Here is a 24,508-nt window from a genome sequence, read left to right as displayed (position 1 = left end):
CCTTTCCGTTGGCCAACTCACCAAAACAACCTTCTCTCAACTGCACATCTACCTCTCTCAAGCTATACTCTCACTCGACCACACCCATCAGCGCACACATGACCTGCATATAGTCCACAGTGACCACTTCTACCATACGTCTGAGTAACGATAGCTCCGCCGGACGCTCCGTCAAGCCGCACTGTCCCCCGCCTGAGACACCGGACACTCTACGTCAACGTCAACAATGCTTCCTCGCCGGGCAGCACCCGCGCCTCCCAATGGTCTCCCTCCAACGTCCTCCGCCGCAGCTTCTTCCTCCTCGTCGTATGCGGATGCCTCCGAACTCGACAAGTATAAGCTTGTCTCCAATATCGGGAAGGGGAGCTTTGGGGTGATCAGCAAGGTCCAAAGGGTGGACGATGGGCGAGAGTTTGCGCTCAAGCAGCTGGACTATGCGAAGATGACGGATAAGGATAGGAAGCAGATCCTGGCTGAAGTGTGAGCCAAGACCTTCGCGCTCGTGTAGAAACAAAGCAGCTGACAACGCAGGGCGATCCTGGAATCGCTGAAACATCGCAACATCGTCCAGCTTATACAGAAGATCAAGGATCCCAAGAACGAGCGGATATACATCATCATGGAGGTGAGCTTCGCGATTTCTATGTTGTCATACGGCCGGACCAAAGCCGAGTGTCCAGTACTGCACTTCAGGCGACCTCGGTTCTCTGATCCGCAAAGCGCAGCGGTCCAATACCCCACTGAACGAAGATAAAATCTGGAACATCTTCCTCCAGATCGTCCAAGCGCTACATCACTGTCATTGGCCTAATGAGCGGAGTCAGAGCAGTACGACCGGAAGAGGAGCTCTGTCGAGGGGTACAGCGGCGGAGAAGGAGGCGAGGTACCAGGTGCTGCACCGGGATTTAAAACCTGAGAACGGTCAGTCCGTGTTCTGAATCTCCTTCCACGGCATGAGCTGATGCGAAAAGTATTCCTTTCGGATGACTTCGTAAAGCTCGGTGACTTTGGCCTGAGCAAGGATATGGGTACTGCAGCGTTTACGTCAACTTACGTCGGAGTGAGTCTGCGTTTGCGCGAAACTGCGATAAGCTAGCTGACTCTTTAGACACCGCTGTATATGCCACCCGAGATTCTCGCTGAGAACAAATACGACACCAAGTCTGATATATGGAGTCTTGGATGTCTAGTATTCGAGATGTGTGCCTTAACGTGAGTGAACTTGACGCATTCGGGATAATTTTTCGGCTGACAGCATAGATCGCCCTTCTCAGCCGCGACGACCCAAGCGGAGCTCATCACTATGGTCCGGTCCGGCCGAATTCCCTCCATACCTCCTCAGTACTCTGCAACGCTACGAGATGTCGTCAAGGCCATGTTGACCCTCAATGTGAGCTTGGCGCACTGGTACAGCGAGGACGTATAGCTGATAGAAATAGCCTGCCAAGCGACCTACTACGGGGCAGCTGCTCGAGCTGGAAGAGATGAAGCTACACAGAAAGCTATTCTCTGTGCAGAACCAGTAGGCTATCTTATGCGCCGCTCTGTCAGTATTACAGCTGACACGCCAGGACTCAATTGCTTGTTACCAAGAAGGACGAGCTCCGGAAATACGAGGAGTCGCTGCATCATCGCGCTCAGCAGCTCAACGAGCGGGAAGAGCAGATCATAGCACAGGAAGCGACATTAGCGGAACGGGAAGAAGCGTGCAGGGTGAAGGAGGAAGCTGCGGGGGAGACGCAGAAGAGGCTGAATCATGCGGCGGACACCCTCAGGGCGCAGTGGGAGAAGCTGAGGGAGGAGAAGGCGGGGATGGGTCTCGGTCAGGAACCACTCGGTGAGCTTCTTCAGCCACATGAGGCAGACAGGGTAGCTAACCTCTCAGCTATCCGTCGACCGTCCATGCCTCCTGCCCGGCCGCCATTGGAGGAAAGAGCGTGAGTATATATCGGCCCGAAAGATATCGCCCTGAAGGAGAAGGAAGCTGACTCTACAGTACGATGCCTCTTCCCTCTCTTCCACGCCCTCCCCGTCCACAACACACCTACTCCTACGACGACACCCCCTCCAAGATACCCGTCCCCATCTACTCGACCCCCTCATCTTTCTTCTCTGGTGCACGCAACCCTGCCGGTTCGCTCCGCCGAAACGCCTCGAAATCACTTGGTAACCTCGCTGCGCGTGCCCAGGCCGAGGCTCAGGCAGACGCTAATCGAGCCGCTGCTGCCTCTGCTATCGGAACGGGGCTTGAAGGGACGCCAGCGAAGCAGGTCATCAGGGGCCATGTGCATCAGCGGAGCAGTATCGGATCGCCCAATGACCTCCAAAAGCAGTACGACCAGCTCGTCTCTGGTGGACGGTCCGGGGCGGCTGCGTACTACGGCGCCTGGTCGGACGACGTCTCGATGGCGAGCCCGGCGCTCTCGGTCGCTGCTGCCGGATCACCCTTCATGCTTCCCGGCGGCAGGCGGAAATCAGCCGGTATTGTCCGGCCCTTCCCTCTCGGCCCGAACGCCACTGCTACTGGCTCCGGGTCTGGATCTGGATCTGGCTCAGGCCCACTCCGACCTTCCGGAAGCGCCACGAGCCAGGACTCCATGTCGTCCGCCGATAGCGGCGGGAACATGCAAGCGTACAACCTTCATACCGTCTCCCAACAACTTCCCACCCCGGCCAAATGGTCTATGGAGGATCCGGACCTCCCCTCGCCCTTCCTACGCCGGATACCTACCGCACCGCCCGTCATTCCCAGCCAGCGCGAACGGCAGCCGCTGGGAATGATCAATATCCCGCAGGCGATGCCGATGCCGGCTCCTACGGGTGCTGGGGGAGTGGGGAAGAAGGGGTCGAGCACGGGTATACCACGGTCGAGGAGCGGAAACCTGCATCAGCACGTGTTGAAGCAGAATGCGGCGCAGGCGCAGCAGGGCGAGAACAGACGGGAAGGAGGCGGTGGGACCGGGACCGGGAGTGGAGGGCCGAAGGCACAGATCAGGCAGGGCGTGGCGGGCCGTTGATAGCCTCCGAGCGGTGCGCTGTCTCTGGGACTACCCCTCCTCTCTCCCTTGAGTTTGGACGCACGTCTATCCATGTATTGTATTGACAAGTAGATATTCATATGTATCCCGAGGGCTGTGTTCGCTGTAGACGGCTGACGTCTCTCTGAAATATTGCTCGATGCAGAGAAGTCGGTTGAGAGCAGTCCTGCACCAACTTGTCAGTTCGCTACCCGACTTCTCGCCGAGCTCTCACAATATCGCCCACTTGCGCTCGGCATGTACTCGTTGGGGTCATGACATCCTTGATACGCCGTGTGGCCTTCTATGCCTTTGTGGTACTGATGACGTGACTTGACGAGATCAAAGATGCTCAGGGCACCTCAAAGGAAAGGAGGCCAAAGAGGTAAGGCCAGCTTCGTGGGCGCCTGGACTATGGGAACTACTTCCTGCCAGGTTCTTGCTGATGCCCCCCACTACCCCACGCATACCGTCATCCTACTCACACTACTGTTACCTGTGCACTCGCCCACACAAGCACCTCACATACCCAACATGGACTCAATCCCCTGTACCGACGAGCGCTGCTTCCACGCCGGCTACACAAACGCATCATCGCTGATCCGGGAACTGCCGATGCAGGATTTTCTGACGCACCAGCCATTCCTCTGGAAGAACATCGATATCGCTGCGTCCCTCGCGAACGGAGTCACCCCTTCTACGGTGATCGCGGGTGACCGCGGCAGCCAATTGGCCTACGCCGCCATGATGCGCGGTATGGCCGCGGGGAACATGGCTACTCTCAAGGGGTCCGAGGACGTCAATCAAGTCAAGACGGTCTTCTCGTGGTACCTAGCCTGCATGTCCTCGGCCGCTCTGTCCGAAACCAACCACGCGACGTGAGTAGATCAGGGCACGCAGGCTAGACATCTTCTCTTTCTGCAGTGGGTGTGGGACTGACAGGTCTAGTCTGCTCCTGAAGCCTCGGGCGGTCACGTCCAACGAAGGGACTCACCCTTGCCGAAACTCCAGCTGCCCTCATCTCGATCAAGATCAAGCGTTTGAGAAGATGGGCCTGCTCGAATTCCTCCTTCATCAGCCGGTACTCTACTCCAACCCGGCTGCCGCGACGGCCACCTTCAACCGAGCCGATGCTTCGGGTCTGTACGAGCCCGCACCCTACAACTTCCCCTTCCTGTCCCGCTGGAACAAGACCATGGCAGCGGGCGAAATCGCCAACGTCTCCAATTCGACTGATGTTCAGCACGCCAGGGCAGCGGTCGAGGCCTACCTCAGCTACATGTCGAACGCCAGTCAGGCTGACATCAACTTCCTGGAGTGAGTACATGGTATGATGTCGCTGACCACCAGAGTCGATCACGACACCTTGAGCATGGACGTCAAGACCGGGCATGATGAGGAGGATCTTGATCGTGTGTTATGACGAGTTCCGTACGTTTATACGCTGAGATAGACCGGGCATTCTGAGGGGGATCTTGATCGAGTGATATGATGAGTTTCGTATGTTTATACGCTGGGATAGGCTACCTGATGCGAGATGCAAGTGTTGCAAGACAGGCAGTGGCACCCTGCCGCCGCGACATCAGCCTTCGTGTCAGACCAGGAACGCTTGGCCGTAGAGTCAATCCCTGCATAGCCTCTCAGCTCAGCTTACTGGCCTTCCCACCATTTCCCTCATCTCGCCAGCACCTGGAACGCACTGCCTCCAGATCGCAACGCCAACATCGCCACCTCCCTCACCCTCTCCAAATAATCCACGAGCCTTCCCGCCCCCTCCATTCCAAAGAACTCCTCATACACGTGGTTGTCCTCCCGGGCGACCACCTTGGTCAGGTCCAATGCCGTCTGGATGAGCGATGGGAAGAGGGCAGAGTGGGTGATGAGGAGTGTGTGCAGTCGGAGGATGAGGTCAGGGATGAATATTTGGCGGATCCGGCGGAGCTCTTTCAGGCGCTGAGAAGCTGAGATGTCAGATCATACCGGGCAAGCTGAGGTATTGCCCTGAGAAGGGGATGAGAGAGGGGAGACATACCATTCTCGGAGCCGGCGGAGAGGAGAAAGCGGAGCCAGTCGGAAGTAAGGAGGTCCACAGTGGCAGAATGGACCTTCTCGATCGTGCCCTAAGATGTCAGCTGCGGATCAGTAGCCAGACAATGTGGTGGCCAACTCACATTCAAGCTCTTGCGCCAATTATGCTGTTCCATCCTCGTAGCTCTGGCATGGTGAGCTCTGTGGCGCATTCTGAACACCAGAACCCGGCTGTTGAAACTCACGTTGCTTTCGGCGCCCTACTCAGCACCTCATCCACCAGCTCATGGCACGCAAACACCCCAAACAGTCTCCCGACATCTTCGTGCTCGAGCAATTGATAGTCGTTGTCCTCGTCATCGTCCACCGCGGAGGTAAGATTGGGGGGTAGGGTCTTGAGCAAAGCTTGAGCAGAATTCGCTTGACCGAGAGCTAAATATATCAGCTGGCCCGTCTCTACAGTGTCGGAGTTCGCGGCGACTCACATAGAAAATACCGGCCCACATCGTTCGCCTTAATCACCGCATCCTCTGCCGTATCGGTGAGAATAGTCAACCATTCGATGGACCGGATGAGGTGCACATCCCGCTCCGTCAGGCCGGTAGTGAACATGGTGATGTCCGGCTGTTCTCGAGATAGTGCGGGTATGGCCTAGGATGTGTCAGCTGAATCGCATGGACTGGATCGCACAAATGGTAAGTGACGTACAGCGAAGGCCTCTTCTAGCGTCAGGCGGACAGTCTCCCTTGCTATCGCCGCCACGTCCAGGTTGTGCGTTTTGGCCCTTGACAGAGCCTCGATCCGCGCCTCCTTCGTAGCAGTATGGTCCATCGCTTGGACATTAGCCAGACCCTCGGCACACTGTACCGATTAATATCAACTCACCATACAGGAAACGGGCGTAGCTCTCCTCCCCGCTTCCTTCCCGCAGACAAGCAGCGTACATGGCCACAAGCTGGTCGTTCCCCTCTCGTTCCAGTATCTGGAGATACGCTTGCAAGATCGCATTTGCGGGAGTCTCGGGTACCGGTCGGTTGAGATTACGCAGGATGAGAATGAGATGAGCAAAGAAGCGGATCAGAGGACCAATGAGCCTGGAAATCAGCGGAAGTCTGGGACCCGAGCCGCTCGGACTTACTCTGGTGATGTCTTTTCTTCTATGCCTGAGAGTTGACTCGCGAATTGCGATAGAAGAGCATCTGTCCGGCCGAGCATGATCATCCGCTGAGCGACGTAGTATGGGTTTCTCGAGGCGGCCCTGACCAGTCAGCCCTCATTCGCCGACCGAGGCGACAACTTACGCGACATTGTCATTCTGTACGCCTGCCATCTCTCCAAATACCTCCTCCAGTCCCCCGCTGGGTCTGACCTCATCCTCATCCCCGCCTAGAGCCTGGCTCTCTTCTTCCCAGAATCCGCCTAGTTCCCGCCACTTGCTGTCTAAGCGAGCTTCCACCCGTGCCTGGAGATGCGCCCAGAGGTGATCTTCCCATGTCGAACAAGCGGGAAGGAGGGTGGGGAGGTCGGAGGTGAGGGCAGCGTAGAGATTCCGTTCGGAGGGAGATAGTATGGGCTAGAGTATCAGCTGGGTGCATGGCGCTGAGATGAGGAAAAGTACGCACATTCTTTGCTATTGATCGACAAGCCTTCTTCCAGAGATTCCTTCTGCGATTCCCTTCCAGCGCCATCTCGCCTGAATCATCACCAGCCGCTATTCAGTCAGCACTGCGCGCCTCTCTCAGACGGAGTCACTTACTCAATCCCGCCATAGCCCATCTTCTCCCGCCCATCAGACTCGCCCCTCTCCAAGGCTCCCCGCCCATCTCGCACACTTTGACCGCCTGATCTAGCTCTCCATGCCGTACCAGATCAAACAGCGTTTCCAGCAGAGGATGCTGATAAGTCTGATCCTCGCCCGCTAGACCTTGCCCTTGCGGTTCTCTCAGCGTAAAGTCCGGGTCGAGCGAGTCGGGCCGGCGCGGACCGGCCGCTGAGCAGTGTTGCTGGTTCTTTGCGCGGCGGAGAGTGGCGGGCAGATAGCCATGTCGGGATTCGAGAGGTGGGGAGGAGGTGAGAAGGGGGCGGGATTGGAGATGGTCCACTAGTGTCTTTTCGATCAGCTTGAGTACCATAGAGTGGGAGTCGACAACCTGGTACTCACCGCCAGCATGCTGAGCTCTTCATCTTCGTCAACGAAGAGCTGTATGAGATCGCCGGGGGTGATGTATGGGTTGTCTCGGAGAACAGCCTGTGAAGAGGCTGGAGCAAAGTCTGCTTCTTCCCTTGGTAGGCGATTACTGCTTTATCAGCTACAGCGCAACGAGCTTATCAGCCATCTAGCTCACTCAAACACTGTCCTGAGCAGCTGCCATGTCCTGTGTTCCAGCAGTAGAGCCCCCCGCTCGTCCGCTGTGAACCCTTCATCCATTCCGCTATCCCAGCTATTGGACTGCTTTGACCGAATTCTGCCCGGTCAGCTTCCCTTCCAGCCTTCAAGCCTGATGTTTAGCTTACTCTTCCTCTAACGCCCCCATCAGCGAGGCCAGCAGTCCACCCTGCTCGTCCAGGACCGCATCGTACCGGATACCCGCGTCTATTTGACGGTTGGACGGACCGGGCTCCGAGTACTGGTCATGGTACGACGTAAATATCCGTGCGAACGCCTGGTACGTCGTTGCGCTGGCTGCCATCCTGCCAGATGGGGCCGCTATAGCTGTTGTTTATAATGGAAGGTGATGTATATAGGTGTCAACATGGCAGCATACCAGAGCTTGACTTCTACGGGTGAGGCTTGGGTGGATGACGTGGGATTTATTCGCTGGCCAGGATTGATAAGCGGCGCGCAGGTGGAGGCCGGGAGTGGTAGGTGTGTGGAGGACCCTATCAAGTCAGCTTCTCTCTCCTCTCCATACTCATACATACTACTTACTCATCACTCACCGACAGCCCCGCACGGCCTGCGCAGCTCGTTCCGCACCCGCAATCCGGCTCAGGATCCACCTCGTCACCCCCGAGTGACCCCTTCCGCCACTACCCTCCTTCATCCGCCACCCTGAAGCGCCCACCCCAATCCGCGCCCCACTCACCATCGCTTACACCCCCACCTACCGAGCTCTCCACCAAGGCACCGGCTTCCAAGAAGGCGCGCAAGGAGTCCCCCGTCCCGCCGTCCCCGGCTGCTGTGGCGCCCGTGCCAGTACAGCAGCTGCCTAGTCCGACCAGCCAGGCCGACAAGATGTCGTCTGATGGGGAAGAGGAGTTTGAGTTTGAGTTTGAGGATGATGATGAGGGGTTTGATGTTGGATCTGGAGAAGACGGATCGGACGGTGGAGGTGAGCCGATGGTTCTCAACAGAGGAGTAGCCAGAAGCTGACTCAGCAGGCGAATCGATTTCCGATGCGGAGGCTTTCGATATCATGAGTCCAACGCTTGAAGGTCGGTTCTTGCCCCTGTATTGGTCCCAGAGCCGAACTGACTCTACAGAACCGCCAGAGAAGAAGCCGTACGATGTAAATTATCGCGTGCGGACGATGCAGGAGATCATGGATATGCAGACCAAGGAGGTCAAGAAGGTGCAGAGTCTTCTCGAAGTTCCGGTGAGCTTTATGCTAAATTCGATTCCAGGGAGACGTATCGCCAGAGCTGACTCTTCAGGCCGACACCGCCGCTACCCTGCTCCGATATTACGCCTGGAACTCGGAGAAGCTTCAAGAGCAATTTTGGAACGACCCGACCGCCGCCCTCGTTTCCGCCGGTCTCTCCCCACCTTCTTCCCCATCAACCAGCACCCAGCCGCTGCCCTCTCCACTCGCCTCGCCTCGTCGTGCTCGCAACGCTCGGACGCCTCTGACTCCTTCCAAGCGATCCCGCTCCTCAGGCCCCTTTGAGTGCCCGATCTGCTGCATGGACTATACGAAGGAACAGACGGCGACGCAGACTTTGGCGCTGGGTTGCGGACATCGATTCTGCCGGGGATGCTGGACGGAGTATGTCGTTGGAAAGATTACGACGGAGGGAGAGAGCGGGAGGATACAGTGTATGGAGAGTGGATGTAGTCGGATCGTGAGGGCGGAGCCGATCGACGAGCTGGTGACGAGTGACGTTTCAAAGAAGTGAGTTTTGGAGGGAAAGATCTGGTCAAATCGACCCAATGAGCTCACGCCGCAGATATCACAACCTCCTCAACCAAGCCTTCGTTTCCGACGCCCCCTCCCTCCGATGGTGCCCACACCCAGGATGCGAGCACATCATCGAGTGCTCCCAGGCGCCACAGAAGATGCTTAATCAGCTCGTACCTACTGTCACTTGTCGGTGCGGGAATGACCTATGCTTCGGGTAAGCTGCTGCGCTCTCTCCCGGGAAGATATCTAGCTCACTCTGCAGTTGCGGCTACCCCGCTTCGCACCGGCCCGTCATCTGCCGTATCGTCAAGCTCTGGGAGAAGAAGTGCGCCGATGATTCCGAGACTGCAAACTGGCTTCAGGCGAACACAAAGGAGTGTACCAAGTGTCAGTCGACCATTGAGAAGAATGGCGGGTGCAAGTGAGTTTAAGCGCAACTTCTGAAGGACGGAGACCGCCAGCTGACAATTAGCCACATGACGTGTAAGAAGTGTAAATGGGAATTCTGCTGGGTCTGTATGGGCCCCTGGTCGGAGCACGGGACGGCATGGTATCAGTGCAACCGGTTCGACGAGAAGAGCGGGTCGGACAACAGAGATCATCAGGCCAAGAGCCGGCAGAGTCTCGAGCGGTATCTCCACGTACGTTCAGCTGTGCGTTTCAGCTTGTGTGACCGGGAGCTGACATGCCAGTACTTCAACCGCTGGGCAAACCACGAGCACTCGGCCAAGCTCGACGCGGATTTTTACAAGTCGACCCAAAAGAAGATGGAGCAGATGCAGAGCAGCGCCAACATGTCGTGGATCGAAGTGCAATTCGCCAAGCAGGCGGTGGATACTGTGATTGCGGCGAGAATCACGCTCAAATGGTCTTACTGCATGGCGTTCTAGTGAGTTTACCTGGCCAAGAAGGCTTTCAGGGCAAAAGCTGACGCTTTAGTTTGAAACGCAATAATATGACGGAGCTGTTTGAGGATAATCAGCGTGATTTGGAGCGGGCGGTAGAGACTCTCGGGTATAGCTTGGAGCAGAATATTGGGGATGTGGGGGCAATCGCCAAGCTCAGACAGGAGGTGACGAATCAGTCGGTGAGCTCGTAGCCTACTCACAACTCGCTTCATAGCTAACAGTCTAGGCGTATGTGCAGAAGAGGCATGATATCCTCATGGACGATACGCTCCGCGGGTATCTGGAGGTCAGTTGCGCAGAACATCACGACCAGTGGGTGAACGATAGCTGACTCTCTGCAGCACCGGTGGGAATTCACCGTCTGATCGCTGCTCGACCTGTACTATATTGAGCATTACACATGCATTGTGCTTATATATCAACCTCAAGTTCCAGAATTTGATCTACTCTCTACATCTTGCTCGACCCCTGCCCTAGGCCTACTGCCGCCTGATACGCCTCGTCATCTTTCCCTCTCTCCCAGGACGGCCTGGGCAGATCGCAGAACCTGTGCCGAGTCAGCTCTAGCTGATCGTCAGGGACAGATATGTAGGATTGAGGGAACTGACTGTATTGACCGAGCGTAAGACAATCCTCCGAGCCGGGCCATCGGGCGAAGTTTCTCGGGCCGGATCTTCATCGGGTCCGAGGGATCAAAGAGGAACTCTTTCTGTCTGGTCAGCTTGTCGTCCAGTGCCTCGTCAAGGAGACAAAGTGATGGGCAGGAGTTGGTTGAAGCTGGCCGCTCAGAAGGACCAGAAGTGGCCGGTGAGGAAAGGGGGAAGGATAGGGAGGAGGACATACGGCATGAAACCGCTTTATCCTCCCAAAGACAACCATGTTCGTCTTGACTCCTTCGTCGGTCACGAACTGATGATAGTGATCCAGGGTACATTCCATACTGAACGCTGATTCGGCGACATGGGGAGGTTTGACTATTCTGGATCGTCAGCTTTGTACCCACTATGTAGCTCTCCCGACCTGGCCCAAAGCATTGGAGAGCTTGTGCGGAAGATGAACCTACTCTGATGCCCGCTTTGTCAGCCCAGACAGCTTCCATTCGTCCAGATGCGGAGGGAGGTCCATGCTCGTCATATGTGACGCCTCGAGGAGCGGTTCACTTATGATCGAGACGCAGAACTGCTTGGTCTCGAGGATGTTCAGAGCGGAATCTGGGCGGATCAGCTCACCATCCTCAGATACCAGTCAGGCTGCCCCTGCGCGAGGTATAAAGCTCAGGTACAATGGTCAATAGCTCACCTTTCAGGCCTGAGGGGTTATTGGGGTTGTCCTGGATGCTGATCATCAAGGTAGGGGGCGAGGCGCTGACCATGTTGAAGAGCGAGTACGGGGCTAGCTATGGTCTCAGCTCTTCGTCCTTCTTTCAGAGATCAGATCGAGCTCGAACACCCTCACATTGTGCTGGCCTAACGAAGAGATGGTGGAGAGAAGAGCGATAGGTCTAGGGGTCTGGTGGATCAGCTCGGTACGCTTCTGTTGCTGGAACAGGCTCCGACACGCACCACAGCGGAGATCATCAACTATAGCGATATCAGCTCATAGTCTTGCTCGGGGGAATAGGGAGTCAAAGAGCTGATGCCCACCTTGTACACCTCGGACCGCTCATGCTCCGTCGGGTCAATCCCTCTCCATACCGCATTCTCAGGCCGGAAATCCTCGCTATACGGCTAGACCAGTCAGCTCCTGCTCCTCCAGCCAACGAGCAGCTGGCTATATATAGAGAACATAACATACGAGGCTGTTCAGGCCACCTCCAGGCTGGAAGTTCACCTCGGGGACTTGGGTGTAGTGCGGTCCGTACCCCGAGTCGAAAGCAGGCCGTTCGGCCTCGACCTCTGGAGTGTCAGCCCTCTGCGTCGGCGTGTATTCAGCGCATGCCGACTCACCTCTGAATGGGCGTCTGGCTTGTCCTGACATATCCTGGAGTGATGAGTGCTATCGTGAAGGTTGAGAACAACGTTGGCATTGTCGAAGTCGTCGGGATCGTCTCCCGAGTGAGGAATGCTGCAGGCTGAGTCAGTCAACGTAAGGCCGATAAGAGATAAGCCGCTATTATAGCTCTCAATGACGACAGTCAGGGGTGGGGGCAGGCCAGAGGCCTCTTCAGCGCTCGGAACAAAGTCTGCGATACTCATCTCGCTTCTGATTTACTCTGAGATATCTCATCTGGCCTGACGGTCAGCCCTCCCTCGCGTCCTCACAGACCCGCCGTCGCCTCCCTCACCCTATCTTCCCTCTCCTTCTTGACCTCCTCGAAAAGCGCCGCCAATCCCGCAGCGTTTGGCCACGACATCTTCAAGACCGTGAGGTCTTGGAAGCTGGGTGTGTCTTTGACAAGGCACTGAAGTGGGGCGTGGCGCCAGGTGGTCCGCGCTTGCCTGACCGCGTCGAGGATCACCGCGCGAGCGATAGGCTCGGGGTTCAACGCACACTGGGCGAACGCGCTGCTGACCTCCTCGAAGCTGTCATTCTCCGTAGCTGCGATGACCCAGTCGAGCGGGTCAAGGACGCAGGCTCGGTTATACTCCTGCTCGATAACCGGCAGGAGGCGGTCGCAGTCCAGGTGCTTGACGATGCGGAGGAGCCGATTGAGCTGGACGACCGAGTGCTGGCTGTACTGGATAGCGGCGAGGGTGACCGCGCAGTCCAGGAAGAGAGAGATGGTGGATCCGGCAAAGTCGACGGGGATGGCGTCGGCGGGGTCGGTCATGCGGGTAGTAAGGAGGGTGTAGAGCATGGACTTGAAGAGGGAGCTGAAAGGGTCAGTAATGTTCCATAATCTAGCATGGCTTAAATCATGCTGAGTGTTGATACAGCCATCGCGACTGATGGTGACTCACCTCTCGCGCTTGAATACGAACGAGCTGCACTGAGGAACACCGAGTCCGAGGACCGAATGATCAAGTCGGCGGATGGGTCGCAGTGGACGGGATGCCAGTCGATCTTGGGAGAAAGATCGGCGGTGGCCTGGCCGGGCGCGAGCGAGCCTGACGTCTCGCTGACGCTCATACCTTCAAACTTGCGGAGAGTGGACTTCCACATGCTAGCTGTCTCAAACTGATGATGATGATGGGGTACGTGAAGTGGTGGAAGTGCTGTTGTGAAGCTGAATTCCTGATCACCTGATGCACGCAGATAAACAAGGAGCGCTTTGTCCCTTATCGTGTGTGTCTGCGTGAACTCAAATTGCGGAAGACGCTACACGCGTGGCGTGACCCCTGATCGGGATGCTCAATAGCTCATCGACTGATAGACATGGAGCGCGATACGACCGAGCCATAACTAAGCGCTCATCGTGTAAACTCTTGACGGAGGAAGATAACCGATATCGCATTACGAGGTCAATTGATGCTATGGAGTTGATACTACCTGCTGGTCTTGGGTGTCTCACTATCAGCCGCACAACCCCTCATCCTCGAGCTCCATGCCTCCTCTCCATCGGACGCCTAACATCCGCCGCAATCGTTCTCGAGACCTAAAACACCTGTCATCACGCCACTGCCGCTACCGCCCGACCTCCGTCCCCGTCCCTCGTCCCGATCCTTCCCTTCTGGATCTCCGTGAGAAGTATACTGATCTTCTCCTCGGTCGGCCAAGCGAAGGGGCAAAGTGCCCTATCCGGGTAGAGAGGCGTATCGGGCGTAAATGCGCAGAAAAGGGGCAGATGCCACGCCTTATCCACCACGCGCGCGATCAGGCCCTTGACCACGGTAAAATCGACCCCCTTGCCCTCCCGAGCGGAATGCCGAAGAGCGTCCGCGACCTCGTTAAGGTCGTTGAGCTCGATGGCCGTGAGCAGCCAATCGTGCGGGCTGCGGACGCAAGCGCGCTTGTACTCCCGCTCGACGGGAGGAAGGAGACGCTCGCAGTCTGCATGCCGGACGATGTGGAGGAGGCGGCCGAGCTGGAGGACAGGGAAGGTCGCAAAGTAGGGGGTTATGACTGCGCGTGCGTTGACGCAGGCGAGGAAGATGGTGATTGTGGGTGCATCAAAATCGAGGGGGATGGCGTCCTCGGGTGTCATGTGCCCGACGTTGGGGATCATGGTGAACATGCCATTGTATAGCGATCTGATCCTGTTAGCTGATGATCCTTTGCCACTTGAGGCTCAGAGGAACGTCGTGATCCACTTACGTCTCCTTCTTCAGAGTGTAGCTACTTGCCCGAAAGTACACGTTATCCACCGTCGACTTCAGGACGACGTCCAGCGTCTGATCGCCGAAGACCTCATCCCAGACGACATCGGCTGAAAAGCTGGTCAGCTCCTTCAATTTACGGTATCACTCCGATCATCATACTTACTGGCAGAGGAGGATGAGGGCTCGGACATGGTGGGTAGGCTGGATGATGTGATGTGGTGATGTGGAAGCCGGAAGGCGACCCGCAGCGCTTTGTTTGGCGGGGTCAAAGCTCAGGTCCGCGCCCAGGATGGACGCGTGTGTCTATATGTGTGCGATCAAACCTTGCTCACTGCACCGCTTGGCACTGACCCCAGTCGCTCACATAGATCACTTCTACTGCTGGTCACAGCTGTGATATGCTTGTAGTCGGACGAAGCAGAAGCAATATGATGAAAGAGAGGGCTGCTGAAGATCCGCCGCGACCGACTTCCGTGACGGTGATATCAGAGCTGTACCAATCTACCGTGCGGAGATTATGTATAGATTTCCTGCCTGGTCCTATGCTTACATGTACTCCAATCTCTACATCTGACACGCCCACATTACGCCCCGAACGTGCTGATACCCATAACCTCTCTACCCTCCTCAGCCGCCTCCCGCCTGTTCCGCTCCACGTCCCTCCCAAACTGCCTCGCCCTCCCCTTATCCGGCCACTTTGGCGTCAACCACTTGTCATGGCCCCGGTGCAGGAGGCAGACCGACATGGCATGACGCCACGCGGGTCTGACGCACCAGAGGAGGTCCGAAAACTTCGCCGAGTCCAGCGCGATATTGACGCGCCCACACCGCCGCAGCGCCCGCTTTGCCTCCTTGACGTCGTTGTCGCTGCTGGCCGCCAGAAGATGCTTGACCGGGTGTTTCCTGCACACCCGCCTGTATGAGGGCTGGACCTGCTCGACCAGGCGTTGGCAGCCGAGGTAGAGGACGAGTTTGCGGTACTGGTAGAGGGCTTGGAAAGGGAGGGTGGATAGGTTGGACGCGTCGGCCGATTGACAGCGGGTGAGGAAGAGCGCGACGGTATCGGCGGAGAAGTGGAGGGAGATCGCTTCCTGGTCACCCATAGGCGGGTATAGCGCAGGATCGAGCATCCTTTTGATGACGGTGCTACAACGGTCAGCTTTCTGGTCTTGGCAGCTTCGTACTCGACTACACGGTCCGTGCTGCGCGACTTACCTTTCTCGCTTCAGCACCCAGGAACTTCCCCTCAAAAGCACCCCGTCGTTCGAGTTCAGCACAATGTCCATCACCGGATCATTGTGCCACTCGTGCCACCTGAACTTGGGCTTATCCGCCTCCTCCTCCGCCCCAAGGGCATCCTGCTTCAGAGCCGCGACCGCCTCCTCGTTCGGCCTTGGGTGCTCTTGCGGCGCGTTGGGATTGGCTATCTCGATGGGATCGTCCGATTTGTCGTCGATAATGATCACAGCGTAGCCGGACATTGTGACCATGTAGGCGAGATGTATGACAATAGCATAGCTCGGTCGAAATTTGCGCAAAGGCCACCCGCCGATGGGACCCTGAGAAGATCGTGTGTATACACACAATCCTACGTGCCCCGTTTCATAGACTCCCGCTCCTTCGCCCGTCCTCGTACCCTGATCGTATGGCACAGCTCGGACAGAAGCACCTCTCACACACCTTAACAGCTGTAACATCGCGTGAGGGGGTAGCGCGGGACGTATTGGTTCCCTGTGGTGACCATGCCAAAGGTGGCTCGCAGCACGACGCAGCTTGAAATTTGGCTGGTGTTTCGGAGTCCGTGCGTCATGTTTCATGTCGCGGAATGAGGAGCGGTCACGGTCATCCAAGGGGAGGGAGCGCTTGGGATGCTGCCTGCATCTTCAAGTTCGTCTGCGTACCCCCGTCAAGCTGCCCTCGTCGCTCTTGTTCCCGATGCGGCTGCTGCTTAGTCCCTCCTCCTCACCGCCCAAACCCTGGTTGTCCACATTGGCCGCCTTGATCCTCCCGTTCTGCGCCCGCCCATACGAGCGCCAGGTCCTGCGTCTATCTCCGGGCGATGTTGGACACTGATCAGGTTGTAATTGGCGTGCCATAGGATCTCCTAGCTTTGATGTATTGGCAAGCTGCGCGCGGCGCCGGGATCGGTCACGTCGGATGACTTGACGAGCGAGTAATGAGGATACGCATACGAGGGTGGGGATGGTGGGCATGGCATATGGGGCGGCGAGACCGAGTTGACCATCGGTCACTGGACTCCGGAATCCACTGCTGACGTGTGCTCAGCCAATAGCGCTATCCAGATCAGCTGAGTCCTGTGCTTCACCGTATTGCCGCCGACTCGGCGGCTAAACCGTCACACCGTGTCTCCATCGGCAACTGCCGCATCCTCTCGTCTCAAAGACAGGTACGCCCCCGAGGCGAGATGACGGCCCTCCCAGCCTCAATCGATTCATCCGTGGCCGCATAGCCGCTGCGGACTTGTGCTGAGCTAATATAGGTGACGTCATCACCGTCTCGTAAGCGGTACTACACCGCATTCCTCACAACGCTCCAGAAGCTTTTACCCGGATAATATCGGCGGTGACTCTGTGTATCATGCTAAGTATTCCAGGTCATCGAAGAAGCGATGGCACTGCTTGAGATATCGGTCGAGAGCTTACGAGCAGGGGCCGGCTGAAAGGGCCGAGTGGGGCAGTACTAGCGTAGATTTACTGTCACGTGCCGCTAGTCTGTTCAGCCGGCCCGGTCCGGTATATCCGGCTGGTAACCATTGCCTCTGCCTCAGCTTGTCCTAGTCCGCCCCATGTGCTACTAAGACAGAGAAGCGAAGCTGTGCCTCTCATACTCATCCTCAATATGACTGATTCAAAGTATAAACACCTGACCGACACAGAAGCCCAGCACTTTCTGGAGCACGGCTGGGTCCGCATTCCGAATGCCATCGATCCCCAGTACTTCTCTTGGCTGGACGACTTCTGGCCGAGGGCAGGTATGGACCCCGGTGACAAATCGACCTGGGTGCCAGAGTACATCAAGCTTCCTCGACATCGTGAGGCGCGGTGCGAAGAGTTTTGCCCCGAGGCGTGGCCAAAAATCCTCGATATCGTCGGTGGTGAGGACAAGATTGACCCAGTCAGGGAGAGGTGGTTTGGGGACCAGTTCATCGTGAACTTTGGTACGGAGGAATGGAAGACAAAGGAGCACACTAGGCAAGATCTGCGTGGCTGGCATACGGATAATGACTGGTGAGTATGCATTGGGACCGGGCTGATGCTAGGTACCGTCAATTCTTGGACTCAAGCGGGAACGCCCTTACCCTGATCTTTTGCTTTTCGGATGTCCCGCCCGGGGGCGGAGGGACTGCAGTCATGGAGGATGGCATTGCTGGCAAGTTCACGTTCTGAATTGAGCTGATCCCAGGCTACGCAAAGCAGCTATATGAGGCTCCCGAGGGAATTGATCCCCCGCTGGAGCACCTATATACCCATCTCGGAAAGTGCGAGAAGCTCAGCACGGTAGTGGCCAACAAGGGGGATCTCATCATCACCCACTCGCTTCTACCACACACGTATACGCCCAACCACTGTCATTTCCCTCGAATCATCACCAATCCCCACGTCAACCTGGTTGAGCCTTGGGACCTCAATCGCCCAGACCGGAACTACGTGAGCTCATCCATCACATCTGCGAGTCCCAAAGCTGAGCGCTGATCCTTAGACTCTCTGCGAGCAAGTCATCCTCCGCGCCCTCGGGCGAGAATCCATACCGGAATACAAGCCAACACGCGAGCGATTGGCTTATTATCCCCGGACAGCCTTCTTCAAGCGCGAGCGTGTCAAGGGGGAGTTGGAGCGCATGATCGCCGCGGCCGAGGCCAAGGGAGGGTCCAAGGCGGACGTCGACTCGGTATACCTGAGAGGGGAGGAGGCCATCAAGGAGCACGAGCGGAGGAACGGGTACGACAAGGAATTTGGGCCGAATGGGGTGTTGTCCAAGTACGACGTTGATGGGAAGGCTCGGGCTCCTGTTACCATCACCAAGCAGCAGGTAGTGTGAGCAATTCTGATAGCAAAGTATCGAGTTGTAGATGTACCCGCTACATGTTGTAGGGATTGTGGACACCATTGCCAATCAGACTGTTTGACGATGTAGATAAGTAGTGGACTGTTCCTCTCTCCTTAGGCTAGGCCATCCAACGTTCAGCTCAGTCACCACAACGTGGCTCACTCAAAACGTGCTGCAGAATGCCTAGCTGGTATGACCGCATCTGGCAGGAAGTCACACATAAGACTTCTACTCGATCTCCTTGGTTCCCTTCTCTATCGCCGCCTTATACTCCGGGAGATCCTTGACATCGGCCCAAGCGGGTCTCGGCAGCTCAGAGTATCTGATATATCAGCTGGGTGTGCCACCTTTCTCTCTCCTTGCTTCGGTACTCACTGTGTTGAGCGGGCGTAGGTGATGCCACCTAGACGGGATACGGGCCTCAACTTCTCTGCAAGCACCTTCATCTTATCCTCCGGGTCAAAGATGAACTCCTTCTGGTCCACATCAGCTTAAGATCTCTCCCGTTCAGCTGAAAAGAAAGGACTTACAGTCTGGAACCGCCTTATCCGGCCCAGAACGACAGTGTTGGACAGCTCGCCCGCATCATTTCGAAGCTCGTACCAGTGCTGAAGCGTGCACTCCATGCTGAACGCAGCTTCGGCCACATGGGGGACATCTACAGATCTGTCGAGTCAGCTGCACCCGGCATCAACGATCTCCCATAGTCCGCGAAGGGCAGAGAGCAGATTCCATCCAATTCACTCAGACTTCCGCTTGGTCAGACCCGAAAGATCCCATTCTTGCATTTCTGGTGGCAGGTCAATCGAGGTGACATTCGCCGCTTCGAGGAAGGGCTCGGAGATGATGGACACGCAGAACTCTTTGGTTTCTCTTATGTTGTACGCCGAATCTGGCTGCATCAGCTTTTACACTTTTATGGCCGGGCTCCCGAGACTCAGTAGACCGACTCACCTTTCAAGCCAGAGGGGTTCTTGGGATTGCTTTGTATTGACACCATGATGGTCGGTGGGTTGTGGCTGATCATGTTGAAGTAAGAAAAGGGAGCGAGCTGCATACATCAGCGTCTGACCTTCCAGCAGCAGGCAAGGTCGACGAATCAAAATCACATTGCACTTGCCCTCTGGCGATTTTGTCGAGAGGAAAGCGATAGGCCGAGGTGTCTATGTGCCTCAGCCTCGGATCCAGGTGGACTGCTGCTGGGACGGCACTGTTGACTCACGATCCCCGAAATCATCAGCTGGAGAGTCAGCTCAAGTCCCATGCGGATTGTGGAGACGTCCTCACCTTGTACAGCTGTGGCTTCTCGAAGTCTTTGGGGTCTATGACCCGCCATTGAGCATCCTCCGGCTTGAACTGCTCGCTATCAGGCTGACATGTCAGCTTAATGCCCTCTAGCGCCCGACGTATCAGGTCGACCAGTTGGGTCGTATGAGTATCTGAGCGCTGAGCAGCTCATCCGGTCTCACTGACCAGATTGTTGAGGCCTCCGCCAGGCTGCCAGTCAGGCTGAGGCACCTTTGTGACGGTGTGCTGGAAAGCATCATCAAAGTCGGGACGGCTAGCTTCAACTTCTGTTTCGAGTGAGCCGGCTGCGTCTCCCCTCGCATCCTCCGCCGAGGTAGAACGTACCCTTGAAGGGCGGATGGGGAGCCATTCTGGATGTCTGATGGGGTCGTTTGGTGAAGATCGCTCGACAAAGAGAGCGTTTCATGCAAGAGAGACAGAGCAGGAGAGCCCAAAGCAAGGCCAAAGGCAGCATGACGTCGGCGAACCAGCTGCAGTGCGGCCGTAACCGGAATCATACCGTAATCCGAGGAATGTCGGCTCAATTGCTTGCCGAGCCCGAGGTGGGGGATTGATCGATTGGGTGGGGATGTCCAACAGGTCCAGCCCAGTCCCGCCGTCTTGTCATGCTTGTGCTTGCTGTGTGCTGGACGCGGCTCAACGTGGACTGTTGCCTGAACATAGCTTTATACCTTATACATATACATGCCATGTAGACTGCCGCACATCCTTCCTTTTTGTGACCATATCTGGACTGCCTGATTATACTTTCGTTGTTCCTCTCTTCCATCAAGATCGCCTTTCCGGTACTCAGCAGGTGTACTTTATGTCCATATCCAGCGTCGGAACCCCCTGGAATCCCTTCTGCACATAGTATGTAACTGGGTAGGCTGCTTGATCAGCTCGATCCAGGACAAGATCACAGATTCAGCCAGGCGAGCTCACTTGGATCGCCCGCAAGAGTAAACTCTGCGTATCTCCCGATGGTTACGTTCATGCCAGGATGGTTGACCGTGACGTTGAGACAAGGTAGGTTGTCAAACCCATTCATCTGGAAGATCAGCTCGAATCTTTGGTACAGTCAGCCCAAGGGGGACTCACCACTTTGCCAGCGTTGTTGTACTCTGCCGGGATCCCAACAATGTAGAATTGCATCCTGTCGGTGCCAGCCTGAGTGGTATTGGGGTACGTGATGCGAACGTGATTCTTGGTGACGGTGGCGTTGATGGTGGTGGCTGTGGGGTACAGCTGGAAGAAGGCGACTTGGGGCCGCTCGGGAGTTGCGGATTCCGCAGCCTTCCAGTGAGCGATCAGGGGCCTGTTGATCATCAGCTCTTGACTCTACATGGCCGGGCAATAGTGAAGACATACACAAACTGCCCTCCTCGGACGACCTCCTCGGCCAGCTCTTGCCCGCCCACCATGACGTTAGGACTGATCCACATCGTGTCCGTCCGAGTGGTCTGGTTGTCAATCGAGTCCCGCACGAACCTCTTTGTAAGGTAGTCGCCAGTTCGAGGGGTGGTGAACTTGTTGATGACATCCTGGCTGACGACCGAGCGGACAGTTGAGCCGAGCAGGGCGAAGCTGGGCTACTCAGCTTTAATCCTGCAGCGAATGTAGAGTAACGCTCACCTTGCACCTTGATGAGCATCGTACAGCGTGCTTCCTGCGCCTTTGGGAGCGACCGCCGCTTTCTGACGACCCAAGAGTTGCCAGAACCAAAGAGAGGTGATGCTGTTGTCCACGAGCCTGTCCGTCAGCCATGTCTGGTCACCTCAAGGAGTAGTGTACTTACATGTTGCGGTGTGCAGCTCGGTCATAGGGACCGACGATGTTTTTAAGGTTGCTATCATCAGCCACGGATAAATGGGCACTTACTAGTTGTACAGATCGGCGATATCCTCCCACTGCACAGTCAGCTAGGTCATAGATCGGCGGAACGTGGTACTTACCAGTTTCGCCAGCATGAACTTTGCCTTTCCGGGAAGGGATGAACCTGGAGGAGCGTGACGGATCCACTGAGCAAGCAGTGCAATGTCCTCGCCGTAGTACGCTAGTCTATCAGCTGCCAGCATGGGACCGGGTCTAGCGACTTACTCAAAGCATTGTATTCCGCACTGCCAGGCGTCAGCTTGATCCATGGACATCACATGAAGTTAAACTTACAAGGTGTTGTATCCCTCCGCCGTAAAGAGATCGTACACTTCTTGAGCATACATCTCCCCAGCACGAGTGAGATTCTGGTCGAACAATCGATCCCCGGTCCAGCTGACGAGTATAGCTCTACCAAGAGCAGGGTTCCTGATCGTCAGCACTGCACTCAGAAGTGAACTCACGTGTAAGCTGTGACCAAGTTGTCTCCGTTGTACCCCACTCGAGCCATCAGACCCCTACTGGCCCGGTAACAGCTCTTGACGATGGCTTCTACGAGCGCTGGCTCAAGCTTGGATTCGAACTCCTCGACGAGCTGCATGAACGTGACGCCAATGAAGAAGCTCCAGTTGGGGTCGTAGGTGTTGTAGATGAGAGGTTTCCATGATGTGGCTGGGTCAGGAGCTGAGGCGTCAGTCGTGTCGAAGTGGTCAAATGAGAGTGAGGCTTACAGTTCGCTGCGACCTTGTAAGTGCCGTGCCAGGGCTCGGAGAAGGTATCATTGACGAATTGGGCCGAGATGCTGTTCTTGTCAGCTTCATCCTGCAAGAGCGACGACGGGACTCACACGTTACGAGTAGCTCGGTGTGCCCTTGCAACATCTCCGGGACCACCTCGATGCATGAGACCGACAATGTACCACGACGTGAAGCGAACATCGTAGACTCCTATCCAGCCGATGTCCTCATTCCACTCGAGATCACCAATAGTCATCGAATAGTCGAAGAGCTCAGAATCATACTGGCTGAGCTGGTAGGCGGGCTTGCCATTGTCCCATCGAGGTTCGAGGGCCGAGCGGCTGTCGAGTTGGGATGGTGCAGCAAGAGCAGCGGTGCTCAAGAGGAATGAGCCGAGAAGTGGGACTAGAGATGAGAACCTCATGATGCGATGAGTATGGGGTGAAGGAGTGTGGGGAGATGGTAGCTGCAGTGGGGCCTCATTATATCAAGCGGGGAGAGGTGAGGGGGAGTGGACCGAAGTTCGGGATTCGGCAGGCCTAGAATCGACCGAAATGACGCTAGCGCCGGGCCGGCGGCGGATGGCGCAGCGCCATGTGGAATGTGGGTGCTTGGCAGTGTCTGCATGTGCGGTAAGGCCGAGGAATGCTTGGAAGACGCTCGGAGGACGGATGGAGTTGCTCGTTGGTAAACGAAATCGACCGAAGGGCGAACCGACCCGGATATAGGATAAGCGGCCCTATAAGGCTACTTCCGGCTCCCCGCGGTATTTTGGGTCCAGCGCCCCCTTCATCATCAAGGCCACCACGACGACCAGGGTGCCCAAGTGCAGGGCAACGTGCAAATTGAGAGGCGGAGGCGTACCTAGTGTCTGGTGCGAATTGCAATGATGTCGCGGAAGGCGAGGGCCTCGGATACGCCGCTGGACATACGGTAGGCAACGAAATGAGCTCGAGAAAGTGGCAGCGTGTGGGTGGCATGCCGTGGTGGATCATCTCCCAGGCACAAACTGGACACTGACACGCGGAGTGCTGAGCTGATGGTGTAGCGAAATGACGGGTACTGCCATCACCCTCCGCCGAGGGTCAGTCGACTTAAGTGGTACCACGAATGAAATGAGCTGTGTCGGTCCCAAGGAGAAGTGAAGATACTTGCAGGACGGGGATAGAGTCGAGGAATGGTGACCGAAAGGGGAGGCTTGGGGCATGCCATCAAGTACGAGTAGTCGGATAGGATACATCGACATGTCGCTTCGGATCATGCATCATGATGAGGCATCTTCGTGTAGTAGGACGTACTCCCTGGAGGAGGTCCCGAATTTGACGACTATCAGTCAGTGACGGCTTCCAAGCTCTCTCGGAATGGGCTAACTCACCATCAGTATTTCTCAGCTCATAATATCTGCAGACATGAGCTCAGCCCTCTACTCGGCGGAACCCAATGAGCGACTCACCTGCTCTTCGGTATCTCTGCGTCGTTGACGTATGTACCGTTCGTCGAGTCGAGATCAATGACGAATGGCCTGGGGATTAGCAGTATCACACGAGAAGGTGATAAGGCGCTTACTTGATGGATGTTGTCGCGTCGCCATACTCATTCTTCTCGGTGATTTGCCTGTACTGGATGACGGCGTGCTGTTTCGAGCAGGAGGGATGTGCTATGGGTATATCTGTGACCTATCAAATCAGCTGTGTTCCTTCGCACCGAAGTCTTGAGGCAACTGACTATCTCGTCTCGACCGACTAGGTATGCTGATTGGCGGTAAATATGGATAAGGTCTGCCTCATCAGCTCTTGACCCGCGTAATCAGGTATCCGGCAGCTCACCTATCTGCTCCTTCCCCTTGAAGACGTAGAGTCTCCAGTTCTTGAGCGGCTTTCGAGCTTCTGGTGGCTCATTGTACTTCATTTGCACCCCCTTGACGGTATTGGTCTCCTTGGCGAGCAGACCTGACTGGTTGAAGTTCGGTTTTGGAGGCTCGACGGGCTTGTCGCCTGCCTGAAAATCGGTAAGCTGGACGTCATGGTGCTCTATTCCTCTTCCTCTTCAGTGCTGGACATGGTACTCACCCCTTCGTCGTACTTCTTCCTCTCTGCCTCCCTCTCCTTCTCTCTATCTCCCTCACCATACCCCTCCTCCTTCACCCTCGTCTTCCGCCCCTCATACCCATTGTCTCTCGCCTTCCCGTTCCCTCTCTCCTCCCTCTCTCTGTATCTATCTTCTCCTCGTGGCGGACGAGCATCCTCTCTCTCGCGCTTATGTGGGCGT

General features: G+C 56.2%; 12 protein-coding genes across 12 annotated transcripts; 4 read left to right on the top strand and 8 right to left on the bottom strand.

Moving 5' to 3' along the window:
• Positions 1 to 226: 226 nt before the first annotated feature.
• On the top strand, positions 227 to 3,017 carry MKK02DRAFT_38689 (kinase-like domain-containing protein; the record flags this gene model as incomplete). Its single annotated transcript, XM_053090228.1, has 10 exons — positions 227 to 480; positions 532 to 625; positions 681 to 921; positions 972 to 1,060; positions 1,109 to 1,212; positions 1,261 to 1,390; positions 1,440 to 1,522; positions 1,572 to 1,837; positions 1,886 to 1,937; positions 1,997 to 3,017. 10 exons carry the CDS (start codon positions 227 to 229, stop codon positions 3,015 to 3,017), a joined length of 2,334 nt encoding a protein of 777 aa, XP_052943794.1.
• Positions 3,018 to 3,551: 534 nt separating this feature from the next.
• Positions 3,552 to 4,484, top strand: MKK02DRAFT_38688 (uncharacterized protein; the record flags this gene model as incomplete). The annotated part of the gene is made up of 4 exons (XM_053090227.1): positions 3,552 to 3,895; positions 3,966 to 4,334; positions 4,368 to 4,429; positions 4,471 to 4,484. 4 exons carry the CDS (start codon positions 3,552 to 3,554, stop codon positions 4,482 to 4,484), a joined length of 789 nt encoding a protein of 262 aa, XP_052943793.1.
• A 207-nt stretch (positions 4,485 to 4,691) lies between these two features.
• Positions 4,692 to 7,735, bottom strand: MKK02DRAFT_17675 (nuclear pore protein 84/107; the record flags this gene model as incomplete). Its single annotated transcript, XM_053085823.1, has 14 exons — positions 4,692 to 4,978; positions 5,050 to 5,137; positions 5,189 to 5,231; positions 5,291 to 5,477; positions 5,531 to 5,696; positions 5,754 to 5,878; positions 5,931 to 6,139; positions 6,184 to 6,303; positions 6,347 to 6,618; positions 6,668 to 6,756; positions 6,802 to 7,153; positions 7,207 to 7,342; positions 7,391 to 7,510; positions 7,560 to 7,735. The coding sequence occupies 14 exons, from the start codon at positions 7,733 to 7,735 to the stop codon at positions 4,692 to 4,694; spliced, it is 2,370 nt and encodes a 789-aa protein (XP_052943792.1).
• Positions 7,736 to 8,280: 545 nt separating this feature from the next.
• On the top strand, positions 8,281 to 10,439 carry MKK02DRAFT_17558 (putative ariadne-1 protein-like protein; the record flags this gene model as incomplete). The annotated part of the gene is made up of 12 exons (XM_053085808.1): positions 8,281 to 8,343; positions 8,408 to 8,480; positions 8,529 to 8,641; positions 8,700 to 8,865; positions 8,923 to 9,157; positions 9,213 to 9,380; positions 9,429 to 9,587; positions 9,639 to 9,807; positions 9,859 to 10,055; positions 10,106 to 10,253; positions 10,301 to 10,360; positions 10,416 to 10,439. The coding sequence occupies 12 exons, from the start codon at positions 8,281 to 8,283 to the stop codon at positions 10,437 to 10,439; spliced, it is 1,575 nt and encodes a 524-aa protein (XP_052943791.1).
• Positions 10,440 to 10,524: 85 nt separating this feature from the next.
• Positions 10,525 to 12,051, bottom strand: MKK02DRAFT_38685 (uncharacterized protein; the record flags this gene model as incomplete). The annotated part of the gene is made up of 10 exons (XM_053090226.1): positions 10,525 to 10,621; positions 10,683 to 10,783; positions 10,918 to 11,053; positions 11,138 to 11,285; positions 11,374 to 11,470; positions 11,530 to 11,583; positions 11,637 to 11,654; positions 11,718 to 11,801; positions 11,869 to 11,969; positions 12,021 to 12,051. The coding sequence occupies 10 exons, from the start codon at positions 12,049 to 12,051 to the stop codon at positions 10,525 to 10,527; spliced, it is 867 nt and encodes a 288-aa protein (XP_052943790.1).
• A 280-nt stretch (positions 12,052 to 12,331) lies between these two features.
• On the bottom strand, positions 12,332 to 13,176 carry MKK02DRAFT_38684 (uncharacterized protein; the record flags this gene model as incomplete). Its single annotated transcript, XM_053090225.1, has 2 exons — positions 12,332 to 12,887; positions 12,992 to 13,176. The coding sequence occupies 2 exons, from the start codon at positions 13,174 to 13,176 to the stop codon at positions 12,332 to 12,334; spliced, it is 741 nt and encodes a 246-aa protein (XP_052943789.1).
• A 448-nt stretch (positions 13,177 to 13,624) lies between these two features.
• Positions 13,625 to 14,464, bottom strand: MKK02DRAFT_38683 (uncharacterized protein; the record flags this gene model as incomplete). The annotated part of the gene is made up of 3 exons (XM_053090224.1): positions 13,625 to 14,204; positions 14,269 to 14,380; positions 14,437 to 14,464. 3 exons carry the CDS (start codon positions 14,462 to 14,464, stop codon positions 13,625 to 13,627), a joined length of 720 nt encoding a protein of 239 aa, XP_052943788.1.
• A 393-nt stretch (positions 14,465 to 14,857) lies between these two features.
• On the bottom strand, positions 14,858 to 15,754 carry MKK02DRAFT_38682 (uncharacterized protein; the record flags this gene model as incomplete). The annotated part of the gene is made up of 2 exons (XM_053090223.1): positions 14,858 to 15,419; positions 15,489 to 15,754. 2 exons carry the CDS (start codon positions 15,752 to 15,754, stop codon positions 14,858 to 14,860), a joined length of 828 nt encoding a protein of 275 aa, XP_052943787.1.
• A 1,378-nt stretch (positions 15,755 to 17,132) lies between these two features.
• MKK02DRAFT_38681 (uncharacterized protein) lies at positions 17,133 to 18,332 on the top strand (the record flags this gene model as incomplete). The annotated part of the gene is made up of 3 exons (XM_053090222.1): positions 17,133 to 17,451; positions 17,697 to 17,941; positions 17,994 to 18,332. The coding sequence occupies 3 exons, from the start codon at positions 17,133 to 17,135 to the stop codon at positions 18,330 to 18,332; spliced, it is 903 nt and encodes a 300-aa protein (XP_052943786.1).
• Positions 18,333 to 18,569: 237 nt separating this feature from the next.
• Positions 18,570 to 19,998, bottom strand: MKK02DRAFT_38680 (uncharacterized protein; the record flags this gene model as incomplete). The annotated part of the gene is made up of 10 exons (XM_053090221.1): positions 18,570 to 18,663; positions 18,717 to 18,817; positions 18,872 to 19,007; positions 19,086 to 19,233; positions 19,296 to 19,392; positions 19,451 to 19,504; positions 19,564 to 19,581; positions 19,629 to 19,712; positions 19,815 to 19,915; positions 19,974 to 19,998. The coding sequence occupies 10 exons, from the start codon at positions 19,996 to 19,998 to the stop codon at positions 18,570 to 18,572; spliced, it is 858 nt and encodes a 285-aa protein (XP_052943785.1).
• A 440-nt stretch (positions 19,999 to 20,438) lies between these two features.
• MKK02DRAFT_38679 (uncharacterized protein) lies at positions 20,439 to 22,664 on the bottom strand (the record flags this gene model as incomplete). The annotated part of the gene is made up of 13 exons (XM_053090220.1): positions 20,439 to 20,518; positions 20,574 to 20,679; positions 20,730 to 20,946; positions 21,000 to 21,215; positions 21,264 to 21,380; positions 21,427 to 21,477; positions 21,510 to 21,538; positions 21,584 to 21,684; positions 21,729 to 21,748; positions 21,798 to 21,932; positions 21,968 to 22,187; positions 22,235 to 22,305; positions 22,351 to 22,664. 13 exons carry the CDS (start codon positions 22,662 to 22,664, stop codon positions 20,439 to 20,441), a joined length of 1,677 nt encoding a protein of 558 aa, XP_052943784.1.
• Positions 22,665 to 23,504: 840 nt separating this feature from the next.
• Positions 23,505 to 24,226, bottom strand: MKK02DRAFT_17499 (SMAD/FHA domain-containing protein; the record flags this gene model as incomplete). The annotated part of the gene is made up of 6 exons (XM_053085798.1): positions 23,505 to 23,566; positions 23,616 to 23,641; positions 23,694 to 23,762; positions 23,807 to 23,916; positions 23,966 to 24,018; positions 24,067 to 24,226. Coding segments are annotated over 6 exons (480 nt in total), but the record flags the coding sequence as incomplete, so codon positions are not given.
• Positions 24,227 to 24,508: the final 282 nt, after the last annotated feature.

The sequence above is a fragment of the Dioszegia hungarica genome (genome assembly GCF_025882075.1).
Source record: "Dioszegia hungarica strain PDD-24b-2 chromosome Unknown MKK02contig_16, whole genome shotgun sequence".
Classification (NCBI taxonomy): domain Eukaryota; kingdom Fungi; phylum Basidiomycota; class Tremellomycetes; order Tremellales; family Bulleribasidiaceae; genus Dioszegia; species Dioszegia hungarica.
The sequence above is the reverse complement of the archived record's forward strand: the minus strand, read 5'-3'. Positions and strand labels throughout refer to the sequence as shown.